The following is a 17,053-nucleotide window of genomic DNA, read 5'->3' as shown; positions in this document are numbered from 1 at the left end:
TGCAATGCCAAACTTTTAAACAATAGTATGCGTGTCACATGACCTAATCACAATGCATGTTTACTTAAAAAAGTGTAGCATTGCTGTTAATATATTTATCAGAAATGAAAAATTATTATTTAGCATTTTTAATTTTGTTGTGTGCACTTTTGACAGTGTGATCAAATAATGAGTGAAAAAACAAATTCTAAGAATCTTAATTTCTTTGGCAAATGAAGCTGGACATCCATAAAGTAGCATACTGTGCAGAGTATACATACTATAGCCTTTATATATCATGCTATAAACTTAAAGTAACTTTTAGTGTGCAGTGCATTTTATATTATGGCGAGGTGTTTTAGTTGCACAGATATATGTGAAAACAAGGAAATTGTTGATTGAGTTTGGCATCTGGACTCTTTTCATCATGCTTTAGTGTTGTCGTCCCAGGAGAACAACGACACAGTTTGCTTCGAAGGCTGTGAAGTCCATCTGTAGAGCGGAGATTACGGTTTCTAATCATAATCTCCAGAGTCATGTCATCTAATCCCGTCTGTAGCCTCTCAATCCTCTTATCAAAGTGAATTATGGGCAGCTGTGTTCATTCATCTGACGAATAAACAGGAGCAGAGTCCAGACTAAACACACTGACCTAATGATCTGATCATACGCAGTATTTGTGGGCATTTGTTTGTTAAAATAAGAGATGCATAATTATTTAAAGACATGAATCACACAAAAATTTGAATACTGTCATCATTTACTCATCCTTAAACACATATGCTGTATTTGTTCCATAAAACAGATTTGTTTTGTAGATGACAGCTCGTAGTGACAAATATTGCCAAAATTGAGAATTAAAATCCCATAGTACCGTTTTGTAATGTCTGATTTGGGAACAAACTGTTCATTTATTATTTGTAATGATTTAATTTGTAAATCAACCAGAAGGAAGTTCTAAATGTGCGGAGGAAACAACTTGTATATTAATAATACTGATAATATTAATATATAAGTGATTTAATTATATTACTGATAATAATTCAGTAATTCCATAATGGAATTTCTATTATAGTTTGTAATCAATTCTAAACCTCCTGAAACCCTCAGAAGCCCATAAGACACTTTTTTTTATGATTTACAACCTGGTGTTTGATTAACGCTTTATGAGTGAAGAATGGGTCTTGTTGTTAGAGCTTATTTTCCAGGTTGAACAGAATTGAGGAGTAAAGTTCCCACCGGAGGAGGAAAGGAGTCAGATTTCTGGAACAGGTGCTGGTGATATGAGCCGTAAAAGAGAGAAATCACATTCACTCGAAGAAACTCTTTCAGCTGATCGTTTCATCCAGGCTGGGGACTTTCAGAAAACTTGCTCCTAGACGTGACTCATTTAGGTGGGTCCATTTTATGTACACGATTATGAAATGCAGAAGTTTTGCTGATCTGAGATCAATCTGTGGTTTCACTTATGATGATGATGATGATTAGGTTTATGGTTTAAGCATGAAGAGCGGTTTCCAGATCAGTATAAAGGAGGAACACTTCACATGATCATGAAAACCTGCTGATATCAGTACAGTAACCACACAGGAATGAGACACCTATGGGTTTAGAAATTAAATCGCTGAATAAAGTTTTTATTAAAACCCAAAGCAACTCAACAGCTATTATGTGCCATGTCCATGTATTATTAATTAAAAATGTGTTTATTTGGTATAACTGAATTTCCAAAGTGATTTGAATTTTCTGTAGTTCATAATATTCTCAAAATGAATAGAACAGCTTCTCTGTTCAATCACAGTAAACAGTAACTTTGTGAGCAATGTACTCTCTCAGATGGTCACTGCGATAGGCTACTATAGAGACCACAAACACAAATGTCCACTGTTAAACTGATTCAAAGTTATTCCATTATATATACAATCATGTTTGCCCAGTGAGCGAATCATTCTTTTGAACCGATTCCTTGAAGTGATTCGATCAAACTGTTTCGGAAAACGTTTGTCAATCGCTCACATGTAAGTGAAAGTTGGAACAACATTGTTTACAATAGTGTGAATATTTAATGCTAATATGCTAATCATTAAATTAGCCTAATTAACATTTAATGTATATTTATTCAATCGAACTGTTTCGGAAAAAGTGTGTCTCGTAACTGATGAAGGTGGGAAAATATAAACATAATTAACATTAGAAGGCTATAATGGATTAACATTGATGTTGGTGCAAATAGGCGATTTCTTTTTGCTGGCATAAAAAAAAAAAAATTCTAGAATCCGATCAGAATACGATCGTAGCCTAAATAAAGTGAAAATATCCTATGTAAACCCATTTCCGCCAAATTAGAAAAAATAGTTCTTTAAAATCGTAATTATGACATAGAAAGTCGAAATTATGACAGAGCTACTAAGTCATAGTTATCAGATAAAATGTCAAAATAATGATGTAGCCTAAATCATAATTATGAGATTATGAAGTCGAAGTTTTATATCATAACAATGATTTTGAAAGTCATAATTTCGACTTTTTAATGTCAAGGCTATGATTTACAAATGCATGATTTTTCTATGTGGAAAAAATATGAAAAGCAAATTATAACAAGCTAAATTACATTTCAGGGGGAGCCAGTAATTTAGAGAGTTTCAAGGCACTCCTTTTTACTTGTTTTAAGGATTGAAATAAAATTTTAAAATCATTTTTAAATGCCGCAAAACATGGAGAAACTTTTTGTGTTTGTAAAACTTGGCTACAATCAACATATTATTACACACAAATTCAATATGTTTGTTGTCCAAAAAGACGACTTCCATACAAACACCTTTGAAATCAACAGAATCCGCGTCAGGGTTCATTTAAGCGTTCGAACGAATCGACTCGTTTCGCGAATCGGACTCTCACGGCACCAGGCCCAGTTGCCGAAGTGATGCGCGCGCGCGCGCTCGACTGTAACGGTGTTCATTCACTCGGGACTGGGAGGAGTGTGTGTGTTGCTGGATAGAGCTGGAGTGGGCTGTGTTCTGCCCGTCAGCCATGTTGGAATGAGAGGGAATGAAAAGCTGGAATGAGAGAGGATCGACTGGAGAAGACAGGAAAAGCGGGTTCTGGAATATCACCTCAGACGATCACAGCGCGCGAGCGACGGATCACACAACAAACGAGTGAGTAGCGCTCATTAACGCTTCGAGAAATTTGTTAGGAAGGAAAAACTGTCAGTGGAAACAGTCAACAGTAAATATGAGGATTCCTGTACTGGATCAACCCTGCCATGCGTTCATGGGGAATACAGCTCCAAATCTAATGGATTTGGATCCGATATTTGTGCGGGATTGCGCGTTGATTGTGACGCGCGTTCACGCCTCGTATTCATTGGATCAAACAAACCAAGCATTAATATATTGACTTTGGGTGTTTATGTCAACGTCAGTTTTAAAAGTTTATGCTATAATACTTCAACACAAACTCATTGTTTTGGGTTGTAGGCTACACAATGGTTTTATTTTTCAAATGTACAACAGCAGGATTTGATGAGAGATATTCTCCAAGAGCGGTTATTTTAGTCAACAAAGTTATAGAAAATAAAGTGTATAGAAATGCACATTTAGTATAGTATAAAAAGTGTGTTAAAGAATACAGTGGTATGCAAACGATAAGCATATAAGTTAAATAATATTCTTGATATTCTCGGTGTGAGTAATATAGTAGAGTGAAACATTATTTAGCATGTTTTGATTAAATTTACAAAATATGCACTATGATTTATGGGCATGTACCACAGTAATAGTATGTTGTTGTTTTTTTGCACCCAGATTTTTGATTCAATAATGCAAGAAAAATATTTTTTATGTATGTTTATATTCGAAAGAAATATATAAATCCTGCACACTACTCAAACTCCCATCTTCATGAAATTTTATTTCCATCACTTCGGTAAATCGACCTGGTATTTCCATACTTTTTGGACGGGGAACCTGACAATATATTATTATGTAGTACATCTTGATACATATCTCACAATTTGTTAGGTCACAAATTGGTTGTAAGACTGATATGCCCAATTTAAAATTGAATATTGAATTTTCACACATTTAAATGAACAAAAAACAGTGTATTGATACAAGATTGTGAGAAATAAGAATCATGAGATGTAATATATGTGGATGTATCATATATATATATATATATATGTAAAATGAAATCTGATACCATCATAATATATTGCTATCTGATATAACTGTACCGTGGACTGCAGTGATTAGACCAATTTGACCAATCAGTCTAGATCCTCGTTCTTGAATTTGATGACAGAACAAACCGCTCTTCATTGTTTCTGCAGGGGAATCTCAGTTATGTGCTGATGTGTTGTGGCAGCGCCGTGCAGGAGCGATACTGTATTTTCTGTGTCCTGAGGCGGTGGAAACGGGCCGGGGTATTTTTAGCGCCGGTGCTTCTGCCTCCAGTCAAGTAATGCCAGACTCTGAGATCACAGCGTTCCAGTGAATTACGACTGACACCACTCGTCATTATCTTTCGTTTGGGACCGCTGCATTGTCGTCATGAGAGGTTTAGCTGTGTGAATTCAGCTCTAGTTTCCTCTGGTGGGATTGCATTGCACCTCGTTCTGTTAGAGGAATATAATCTTGCATTGATCAGATGCATGCAATGACAAATAGACGGGTTGCAGAGAACCTGATAGCTTGACTTGAACTGTGTGATTATGATATATATATATATATATGCACACACATTCTGTAATGTAAAGCCATCAGATTTCTCTTCATAAAGGCTGAATGCATCTTTCTGACAGCGTGTAATCCTGTTGTTTTAGCTGCACAGGAAGAGAGCCTGTGACTTCAATGGCTATGACAGGAAGCTCAACTTTGTGTGTGTGTGTGTGTGTGTGTGTGTGTGTGTGTGTGTGTGTGTGTGTGTGTGATGGCATGGCGTTTAACTGAGATTGGTTTAGCAGGATGTAGCTACCTTGTAACGTCCCTCAGGGTTTAGGAGGAAAACGCCTTTTTCCTCTGTGCAGGAACAGACGTCTGTGCGTTAAGGGCAACGTTGTCTGAACTAGTGATGGATGGATCTCAGCCAGGACGATATTTGGCCATTTAGAGACTATCGGCATCAATAGCGGTGCACGCTTGACCAGCAGCTCCCCTTGTGGGTTTTTTTTTTAAAGTTCATTTTGACTAAAAGGAACGTGTTGCATTACAGCGATGTTTGTGCAAAAAAGATCTAAATTAATACATAACCTTGTATGAAAATACCATATGAAAAGTCAATGCAGGATTTAAAATGTTTTAAAACAACATAAGGGCACCAATTTAGTAGATAAAGTGAGCGTTTCTTTGAGCGCTCGTAAAAAACGTTTTTTTTTCAGCATCGCGTCATTTTACGTCACACGAGGGAGTTGTGTGTGTGCTCTGCGTCAGCTCAGTGCTGAGTAGGTTGGTATTCAGTAAGAGCGGTCGTGAGTCAGTGTTTTCGGTAGTTTTTGTATTTTAATTTATCATCGTCATGGTAAATTCCTGCCTGAAGTGTGAGTATGCTATGTAACACTAACGGATTCAGGCAGCATGCCTCAAATCCAGGATGCTGCGTTAGGCACGTTACATCTGCTGGCCGCGGGGGCGAGGTCCTCGACCAGCGACAAAAACACGCTCACCTCCCTACAACACAAGCTCTCACCACAGTTTCCATGGGACGACACCGCCCACACAGACACCTGCCAAACACAGCGACACAGACGCTTACTACTCACTCCCTCTCCCAGTAAGCCTGACGGTGTCAATGACAATCAATCACGAGGAAAACCAGTTGGCACAATCAACAATAATCACACTGAAGACATGACCAGCCTACTCGGCGTCGGCTACGTTTGCAAACAACGTTTTCACCGGAGAAAGAGGTAAAAGCTTAGAAATAAACACTAGGGGTTCACAGGTGGGACTGTCAAGCTAGCCCAGAGCTAGCACAACGACATAATCACTGTCACTATATATAAAGAAAACGTTGACTTTCACTCGATGCTATTCACTGACAGTAAAAAAAAAAAAGATTGTTATTGTATGCACTGCTGTTCATAGACAACTAGCTCCAGCGGTCATTGCTGCGTTTCTAAATGGTAGGAACTCACCAGGACACTCCACCAACTCTCCAGTCATTCTCCTCTGACCATGCATTTATTTATTAATTATATGGCTGTGGGCCATCATAAATGTTATCTCTGGGTCTCGCCACCTCTTCCTCATCCCAGTTAGACGCCACAGTCAGTGGTAGAACTAGTTCTAGTAGCTGAGAAAGGCTGAGGCTATCCACCACGTCTACCTCATGTGACGCCATCGCCGAGTGTCGTAAAAAATAACCGTCACTTACCAAAAACTACAAAAACTGGACTTTAACACCATTTTGGAGACATTTCTAACTTTATATACATATTTTGATTGCTTTATGTATGTACCCATTAATCGACAGTGGTGTTTAACCTGCAAGATGCCCTTTAAATGGGCAAATGCTTAAGAGTCTATGACTGGATCATCATTGCAGTGATTATTATGTTTCTAGCATTTTGCCATTTGGCAAGCGACTTTTACACATTTACATTCTTATCAGATCTTGCTTTCCCTGGGAATCGAACCCATGACCATGGCGTTGCAAGCAACAACGCTCTACTGTTTGAGCTACAACAACAGTTGATCAAGATCTTAAGAAAAAATTAATGCACCTCTTGATGGAAAAAACATCTCGACATTTATTTCCATCTGAGTTGCATAGTTTTTTGGTGACTATCTTGTATTGCCAAAGCAAGATATTAAGAGTTTTTATATAATATTTAATATAAATATAATTAAATATAAGTGTACTTTGTCTTACTGCACTGGAAGTTTTTAACTTGTTTATAGTACTAGTTTAAAAAAAAATCTGCTGGTGTAGGAGAAAAAAATACACTCATATTAAAGAAATGATCTGAAAAATTAAAGAAATGATCTGAAAAATTACTGATTAAAAACTTATGAAGAATACTGCATTATATATACACTGCCCAGCCGGGGGGAAAAAAGAAAAAGAAAAAATGCTGTTTGAATTTAAGGATCTTGACCAAAAATTGATACACCTCTTGATGGAAATAAATGTTGTGATGTTATTTCTTATTATATTTTTGGTGAAGATCTTGTATTGCTAAAGCAAGAGTCCAGCTCTCTGTAAAGTCTCCTCCAGAACATCTCAAACACTCTCAGTGAATTTAAGATCTGGACTCGTGTTTGAAAATGATTCTTCATGTTCCTCACAACCGTTCTTTCACAATCTGAGCCTGATGAATCTTCATTGTCATTCTGGAATATGGCCATGATGTGTTTCCTACATGTTTAAGAAATGAAAAGCTACACACTTCATCAGTTAGTGTTAGAAGAACTGTTACCAAACATAAAACATGATAGAAACATAATAATCACTGAATAATGATCCAGTCATAGACTCTTAAGCAGTTGCCTTTTTTATTGTATTTTTATAATGTCATTCACTCCTTTTCTCCAGATATTTGTATTGTCATTATAACTTTTATATGTGTTTTAAGTTAACTCAGCATGTTTTTGCATTATCATCAGTTTTAGAAAGATTTTTTAGTCTTTAATGAGTTAATAGAAAGTTTATCTGACCGTCAATTATACTGACATAGTGAAAGCGATAAATTACCAACCAGCATCTTATATTTTACCATTATATCAGCCATCAGCAACACTGATCTCTAGATATCGTTATGAGTTATCAAAATCCCATATCAGGCGACGACTAAACCGTCGGATCTGAACCTGTGCATGTGTATCTGCCGTGTTTGTGCCAGTGTTTGTTGCTGAACAGAGGCTTCATTGAGAGCGAGCGATGGCACCACTGTACTTACAGTTTCCAGCGTCTCAAAGACTCATTCACCAGCCGTCTGGAGGTAACGCCACACACAAACACTGCTTTTATAAAACTCATTTGGACCGTGTTTTCTCGAGTGTTTGGTGTTCAACAGAATAACGTTTCTGTGTGGGTCCCCGCTGGATGTTAATCCGGTCTGAATAAAGCACCTGCACTTCTGCGGGCTCTGCACGCTCTGCAGGGACTGAAGTTTCCCGTTGGAGAGCAGTTTTAAGTTGGCCTGGTCGGACATAAAGACCACACGCGGGAAGTGGTTCCAGTTCCTGATCGCCTCAGGCTTTATCTCACACGCCTGTGGCTTTACCTGAGACACCCATCATTACTGCAGACTCAGAGACGCCATTGAAGGTTTTTCCCTAGTTCCGTTTTTCCCGTTTAATTCTTCTGGAATCCATTCAACTGGTTACATTAAAATTGCATGTGTAATTAATTTAGATCATGTACAATTTAACAACAATCGATTTAAAGGTTAACTTACAAAAACGGCATTTTTAGGGCTCTATGAAATCCGTTTTATTTTTCACACATTCTGTTTTCTGTTTGAATATTTCTGGATTCTGTTTGAATGCTTTAATGACTTTTTAATAATCGAAACGCATGTCTAATAAACTGCATTCATAAAACTTTATCAAGTCAAGCATGTTTTTTTTTTTTTTTTTACAATAATATGGCCCTATGAAATTGTTTCTTTTTTCATATTTCATTATGAGCTTTAAAATTCACAGTCTACATTGTGATTTGATAAAGTGTACATTCCCACTTTTGATTTATTGATCCAAAATTTGCCAAATTCCGTGACATTCCGTGTTAAACTGTGAATTCCATTTTTATGACTGAATTCCGTGTTTCCATCCGCATTATCTGTATCGTGGAAATCATAGGGCCCTAAGAGAGGGACGGGACAGGAAGTGACATGCAAACAATCAGTCTCTGTATGAGATTAGTTCTGTTCGGTTGAGTCCAGCTCTTTCCACTCTCCACGCCAGATCCCTGCCGGTGGAAGGTGGGCTTTTTCCGTGTGGGAAGTATGTTTATGTTTCAAAATCTGCATGAACACAATGGCTACTGTTCAATTTTTCAGTCCCGTGGGAATCTGCCTCCTTTAGCACTTGTCTTCAGTGTGATGCTGGCACAGGAAGTGATGTTGTGCATACAGGAAGCCTCATACAGCACATGTTACATTGGAACACAACACATGCTGATTATTGCATACTGCATAGAATATAATATATTTTTTAAAAGGAAGTATGTGAAACTATTCAGTTCAGTAGTGTGCTACATTGCTGTCACGTGATCTTGATCTTAATTCATAGTGGTGTTTAGTTATGATCTGAAAAATAAATGCATTTGTTTTGCATTTATATAATTAATTTTGTGTAATCTAATTAAGTTTGGGCTGGGGTCAGTAAGATTATTTTTTTTAAAAGAAATTAATACTTTTGTTCAGCAAGTAGTCGGACGCACTAAATTGATCAAAAGTGACAATATCTCTTTTTTCCCATTCATTCATTTTCATGTGCATAAATGATAGCACAATTTTCATTTTTGGGTAAACTATGCTTTTAAGAAGTAAAGGCACCGATATAAAATTTTTGGCCGATACGATAATTCTTTATATTTGAAAGCAGATAACCGAAATATTGGCTAAATCTAAATCCAAATTTTTATATAATTTTTGAGAGCCTGATTATAAAAACAAAAGTCTCACCATTAAAAGCCATGTCCCAAACACACAATTATATAAATACTCTCATTATAATTTTATGTAGCCTATATGACAGACTTGCACTGAACCGTATTTTCCTTTTTTGAAGTGATTCCAATCATATTTCAAGCAATTTAAAACCATCATTTCTAACAGTGCGCATCTGAAGTGTCTAAGCTGAAGGATATAATCCATTATTTATCAGCTTTAATATATCGGACAAATTTTCTTATCAGGCCGATAATGATAGCATTAAAAATTAACATATATTGTCCGATACCGATATGGTGGCCGATATATATTGTGCATCGCTACTTTAAAGGGGAACTCGGCAACTCTAGACCACCAGAACAGGTTATTAAACCACCCAAATGATTTCTAAACGCTTTTATTTAGTTGAAATAGTTGCCAAGTTCCCCTTTTAAGCACATAAAGAAACACTTTAGAGAAGTTATTGAGTTTCAGTGTCTTTTCAGGATCTGAATAGTCTCCTCTAAAAGCGTGCACTTCTCAAGCTGTCATGTTGTTCCAGCGAGACTCTCGGTCTGTGTGAAACTGAGGCCGGTTCTGGTTTCCTCAGATGCTCTTTGCTCGCGCTCGCGTCTGAAAGCGGTGTTGTCTTGCGGTGACACGTCCCTGATGTTCCTTCAGCTCTGCGTTCGAGTTTCACAGCGGCTCTTAAGAGGCTTAAACTGACACTGTCAGCAGTGAAGGGCTTTCAGAGGTTCAATAAACGCTGATGTCTGAGGGGACTGCCTTGAATTTACCCAGAAGCCACCATTCTTTCAGCGCACAACATCATATTCACGTTTGTGATGCACTGGCAGGAATTTTAGAAGTAATGGTTGGATTATGTTAGGGTTAGGGCTTTTTCAAAGTCAACATAAAAAAAATATGATACAGATTTACTTGTACCTGTTAATAATTATATTTATTATAATGCGTTCAATATTTATCATAATTTTTTGGTCTTTTCAAAAAGAATCCAGACTATACTTACGTGTGTGTACCTGTTAATAATTATATTTATTATAATGCGTTCAATATTTATCATAATTGTTTGGTCTATTCAAAAAGAAAAAAGACTATACTTACGTGTGTGTACCTGTTAATAAATATATTTATTATAATGCGTTCAATATTTAACATAATTGTTTGGTCTTTTCAAAAAGAAAAAAGACTATACTTACGTGTGTGTACCTGTTAATAAATATATTTATTATAATGCGTTCAATATTTAACATAATTGTTTGGTCTTTTCAAAAAGAAAAAAGACTATACTTACGTGTGTGTACCTGTTAATAAATATATTTATTATAATGCGTTCAATATTTAACATAATTTTTTGGTCTTTTCAAAAAGAATCCAGACTATACTTACGTGTGTGTACCTGTTAATAATTATATTTATTATAATGCGTTCAATATTTAACATAATTTTTTGGTCTTTTCAAAAAGAATCCAGACTATACTTACGTGTGTGTAGGCATGTGCCGGTATCAAATTTTCATGCTGCGATTAATTGATTGAGCTTTTATCACGGTATACGGTATTATCACGATATTTTAATTGCACAAGAGAAACAGACGGATTGGGGGTATCTAAAAAATACTTGCAATTGTAATTGTGATTGTCAAAACATTAATTTTATTTTTTAGTGACAACATGTTATAATGTTTACATGGTACAGTTACTGAGGCTACTGTTTGTATTATTGCTTAACACAATTTTCATGATTTCAATTAAATTCTTGGATTTAATTTCAATCTTGATTCAATATTGACTCATTTGGATAAATATTAGGTAGGCTACAGTAGATAGCCTGCATTTAATTTTTTCTCAAGAAAAAATATATCTCACATAATGCTGTAAACATACAGAGAGAAATTAAATATAATGCATACAATATAAATATAATAATAATATAAATATAAAAATGTAATATGCCGTAATTTTCATTATAATAACAATTATATAATGACAAGTAAACATATATTAAAATATGTAATATAGTGCACATATTTAGCAAAATACTTCTCTCTATAGCTATTTTCTTATAGTCAACTAACATTAAATGGCTTTCCTGAGGTAAATGTAACGTTCTGTGACATAATTGTTCTCCTGCAGTGTTATTGACCTCTTTCCGTGGTTGAAAAACACTGATTGATCGAAAGTACGTATACCTTTCGGTGGGTTGTACTGTATCTTTAATAAAAAGTAACAGATGATCTGTTTACTTGAACTGAGGCGCGCGATCTGTCACGTCATTTACAAGCACCAAAACAGTATTTATTGTCTGAATTTCGTTATAAAACCTGAGAGCTGATATTTTTTTCATATCAAAAGTAACCTGCTCTGTCTAGTCTGTCGGTGTCAGTGTCCTCTTTGCTCCGCGATTTTTCTCTGCGTGAGAAAATGGATGTGTGGCGCGAGACCGTGTGAAAGTGTCAATTGCGTGAGTCTCAAGCTGCTGAATGCGTGAGAGTTGGCAGCCATGCGGGGTATAAATAGTCGGCAGCGTTCCTCCTTCCGCCGTGCTTCTTTTCCATGTGAGGATTGTTTACATTAGACTAGAGTGCACACTGCATTCACACCGTGCTTATACATGTGATGTGGGGATTGTTTACATCAAAGTGCGCACGTGTTTTGCGCAGCATATACGCATTGTTTTTTTAAGCGGTTGATGGAAAATAAGCTGATGCGCGTTCTAAAAATCTAAATTCGGATCTATTATTTTTCACGGTATTTCGAAGTCCCCGCGATAACAATATCGTGCATATTCATTACCGCGATTTATCGCATTACCGAATACCGGCACATGTCTACGTGTGTGTACCTGTTAATAATTATATTTATTATAATGCGTTCAATATTTATCATAATTGTTTGGTCTTTTCAAAAAGAATCCAGACTATACTTACGTGTGTGTACCTGTTAATAAATATATTTATTATAATGCGTTCAATATTTATCATAATTGTTTGGTCTTTTCAAAAAGAAAAAAGACTGTACTTACGTGTGTGTACCTGTTAATAATTATATTTATTATAATGCGTTCAGTATTTATCATATTTTTTTGGTCTATTCAAAAAGAAAAAAACGTACATGTGTATATCTGCTAAAAGTTGATTTGATCCAGTTTTTAAGAGTACACTAGCATATAAAGACTAAAAGCCACATTTAAATTTCATTGGATCTAGTTACTTGATCCGCTTGCTCTACTAAACACACTAGCTATGTTTCCATCCACCTATTCTTATGCACATTTTGGGATATCGCATAAAAAAGTGCATTAATTCTAATTTTAAATTCCCAAAATGATTTGCATAAATGTGCATAAACTACAATGGAAACGCATGAATAAATTCCTAGATGCGCATCAAAAAAGGCATGTGACGTTGCACAGCATCTGAAATGCTGTTTTAGTTTTGGTCTAATCGGAATAATTCACTTCCAGAACTCTCTTGACTCTTCCCCAACGGCGTTCAATAACTTCAATAAGATAACTTTATTGCGTTTCGTCTGTGCAAGTAATTTATTTACGAAATTAGTATATGCAGTGGCTTCTCCCAGTGCAGCAACTTTAGCTCCAGTTTATCAAGAGTTGACGATTTTCTTCTCAAATGTTGCTTTATTCACGAATGTTTTATGCGATATTTTGCGCATAAGTTAAATTCAAAATAAAGATGAAAACAGCTACTGATATACTAATAGAGTAAAATGCATGAACTTGTAATGAACTTCTACATCCAAAAAAAGCCACAGTGATTCATTGTCCTTTTCATCTGAAATATTTGAAAATATGTCCATCCCTGTTTGCCTCCCTTTTCTGTGCTCAAATGATGGTGTGAATGACAGGCTGTCTCTCGGTGTGTGTCCTGATTGGGAAAGTCTCTTTTCCAAGCCTCCGGCGGGAACCCTTTGCTCCGGCGTCTCGTCCGACGGTCTGTGAAATTAAAGCAGGTGTTCTGGGAGATAAGGAGTTTTCCTGTTCTTCAGTTATGATTCCCCTTATGTTATGATTCACTCATCTGTTCTTTATTTGCTGTTATGCTCTTTCATGTATAAAGTGAAGATCTTGGGACAATCTTCAATATATATACAAATTATGTACAAATAAAGAGTAATAAAGTAACCATGGGTAATTTGAACCATTACACCCCTAAAAAAAAAAATATATATATATACAATATATATATATATATATATATATATATATATATATATATATATATATATATATATATATATAATATATACAACTAATGTTGTGCCTACTGTCTGACAACTGGTCTTTTGTTGATGGTATTGGTGTCTTACAAGCCCATTAGGGCTGGGCATACAGTAGTATGCAAGACACAATAATAAAAAACTATTCATTCATTCATTCATTCATTCATATATCAGCGTCTATCACAGGTTCACGTTTAAAGTCTGTTTAGAGAGAACGGTGTCGTCTTAGCGGCCCCTAATTTAATAACAAATGATCATTTAGACGGAAGTGAATCAATCAAAACTAACTTTAGCTGGAAAAAACATTTTTCAAGAACCACTATAAAACCAAACCAATCTCTGTCACCTTAAATTATATGTTTATCTCTGTAAAGCTGCTTTGAAACAATCTACATTGTTAAAAGCGCTATATATTAATGAGGATGACTTGACTTGACTATATAGGGCTGGGTATACAAAATAGAAGTTTGTGTTTACATAATATATGTGTGTGTACTGTGTATAATTATTTTGTATATAACGTTTTTACACACGTTTGCATGGATATATTTAAGTAAATGTGTTATTTATATATAAAATATTTATATTTATATATAATATAAATGATGTATAAATATATACATGCAAATATTTCTTAAATGTGTGTATATATATATATATATATATACAAAATAATTATATATTCATTATTTTCTGAGTTTATTTGTATAAATAAAAATTTAGTTATTTATATATATATATATAAAATCTATTTTCAACATCAAAGCAGTTTGAAAGTTAGGTGAAATGCATGCTGGGACCTCGAGATGATATATTTGGACTGTTTTGGTTTTCCCAGCAGGATTTCGGTCCTGTTTGGATTGTCCTCTTCGGATCTGTTGGCTTTTGAAGCTCTTATCCAATCAGATCAGTTTCTCTGAGCGTTTGCGTGTGTCCAGCAGTGAGTGTGTGGTTTCGTTTGTTTGTTTAACCTGTTGTAGTTGTTCGCTAGCTGAAGTGTTAGCCATGCTCCTTCTAGCTGGTGTTTGCGTCTTCTCTCAACGAGAAGGGAAATGACCTCATGGTTAATCACTGTGTCCTCAGGGCTTCGACACACACACACACACACACACAGAATGACATCACTCCCAATCCACCCATGTCCTCGAGAGGATTGTGTCCTCAACATCTCTGACAGAAAGAAACACACATGTCTGAAACGCTTTTGAGATTTAACATTGCAAAATGTCATTTTACATCAGTTCAAAACTCAAAATTGTGACCTGTGAATGTTTTAGTTTTTATTGTGTAAGTGCTGGAGAGTCAAGTCCACTTTATTTATATATCGCTTTATACAACACAGATTGTTTCAAAGCAGATTTACAGATAACAGGAAAATAATGCATTTATTACAAGTCATTTCAGTGTTGATTCAGTTCTATTGTAAAGATCATCAATTATTAAATTCGTTAATTTCATCTAAAAAGCAGTTCTGCAACAAAAAAAGGTCATCGTCCAGTTCAGTTCTCATACGACACTGCCAGTGCCGTCAGATCATTAATATTGTTGGTAACACTTTACAATAAGGTTCATTAGTTAAAATGATCTAATAATGAACTGCTCTTCTACAGCATTTATTAATCTTACTTAATATTCATTTCAACATTTACTAACACGTTATTAAAATCAAAGAATGTATGTTAACATTAGTTAATGCACTAACATGAACACACAATGAACAGCTGTATATTTGTATTAACTAACATTAACCAAGATTGATAAATACTGTAACAAATATATTGCTCTATGACTACGTTTACATGCAGCCAATTCATACTTTGCACGTGACGTCACAAGTTCTCTAGCAAGGAAACCCAGTAAACTAATCAAGGATCTTGCCAGGACGTTGCTAGTTTTAATATACAAAAGTTGGTGTTTTGAGGTGTAAACGACATGCCAGATAGTTGTTGTACGATTGGATGCACTATTATTCAGTATAATCGGGTTAACCCTTCGGAGTCTTGGGCTATTTTGGCCGTTTTCGAGTACTTTATTTTTTTTTAAATTTTGCAACATAAACAAATGTTTACCATACCAATGTTTGGTATATTTTTTTTCAGCACAACATCACCTATATGATCAGAAAATTAGTTTTTCACTTTGATGTACTGTATCAACATACTGGACCCAAAATCACACAAAAAACACAAAATCCGAATAGAAAAAATATAGCTTTTCTACTACAAAAAACACAAACATGCTCAATGAAGCATTTTAAAAGGTTTAAAATGTAAACACAAGTTGTAAATGTCAACACATACAGGTACAATTCAGATATAATCAAGCTATATACAAAAAAAAATATGATTTACAAAAAAAAAGCGGGTGTAGCCATAGGCTTTTTTTCTTTCTTTTTAGCTCAGTCACTTTTTAAAAAAATGTTGTGCACACAATTATTCAGAGAGCTATATTTAAGGCCTTGCATTCCCAGAGTATGAGGGTTCCCAAATAGTGCAAATACAACAAAATAAAAATTAAATTTAGATAAAATTAAACTATATGCAGCAAAAAGCAGGTGTGGCAATAGGCGTTTTTTCTTTTCTTTTTTGCTTAAAAACTCTACAAAACACTTCATGTACAATTACACAGATAGCTACATTACAGGGATTTCATTCCTTGAGTAAGAGGGGTTCCCCAATGGTGCAAATATACCATACAAAAGTTAAAATGAACACAAAATCAAATTATACATACAACTATTTACAACAAATATCAGGTGTTATTTTTATTTTTTATCTCTGCCACTCCTCAAAACAGTTTATCTAAATCTACTCCTAAACTACCTAAACTATCTACACTACTCCTAAACTACTCTCAAAATCTACTCAAACTCTTCCAAAAACTAGCAATAATCTCTCTCTCTATATATAACGTATGTCTCTCTTTATCAACTCCGTAAATCCTCTGCGTTTCAATTTCGCGTCTTTGCTCAGTTGGCTCCTCCTCAATTCCCTAAAATGTGCAGCCTGAAGAGCAGAGTCAGCAGATTCACACATTTGTCTCCGTTTTGTTTTATGACAAAAACCGACGAAGTTATTAGAATAAATGCAACGCCTGTCGCATCCCATCTGACGTTCTTTTACGAACGCGTCAGTATTTTTTTATATAAAGTTTAAATGATCATATCTCCGTTTTTACTTGGTCTATCAACACAAAACAAAAAGTGAAATAGAAT

General features: G+C 35.3%; 1 protein-coding gene across 21 annotated transcripts in view; it reads left to right on the top strand.

The window, feature by feature from the left end:
- Positions 1–2,912: 2,912 nt before the first annotated feature.
- ptk2aa (protein tyrosine kinase 2aa) overlaps positions 2,913–17,053 on the top strand; it is a 119,089-nt gene continuing 104,948 nt past the window's right edge. For 7 of the 21 annotated variants that reach the window (XM_077230096.1, XM_077230090.1, XM_077230093.1 and 4 more), the window contains exon 1: positions 2,927–3,137. In XM_077230096.1, coding sequence (XP_077086211.1) covers positions 3,041–3,137 — 97 coding nt within the window. In that variant the 5' untranslated portion in view covers positions 2,927–3,040. Of the gene's footprint in view, positions 3,138–17,053 lie in introns of all 21 variants that reach the window. The other 14 variants (XM_077230100.1, XM_077230086.1, XM_077230081.1 and 11 more) reach the window with 5 other exon arrangements.

Source organism: Siphateles boraxobius, unplaced genomic scaffold (assembly GCF_051911475.1).
Source record: "Siphateles boraxobius isolate OS27281-9 unplaced genomic scaffold, OSU_SipBor_1 139, whole genome shotgun sequence".
NCBI lineage: Eukaryota > Metazoa > Chordata > Actinopteri > Cypriniformes > Leuciscidae > Siphateles > Siphateles boraxobius.
The sequence above is the reverse complement of the archived record's forward strand: the minus strand, read 5'-3'. Positions and strand labels throughout refer to the sequence as shown.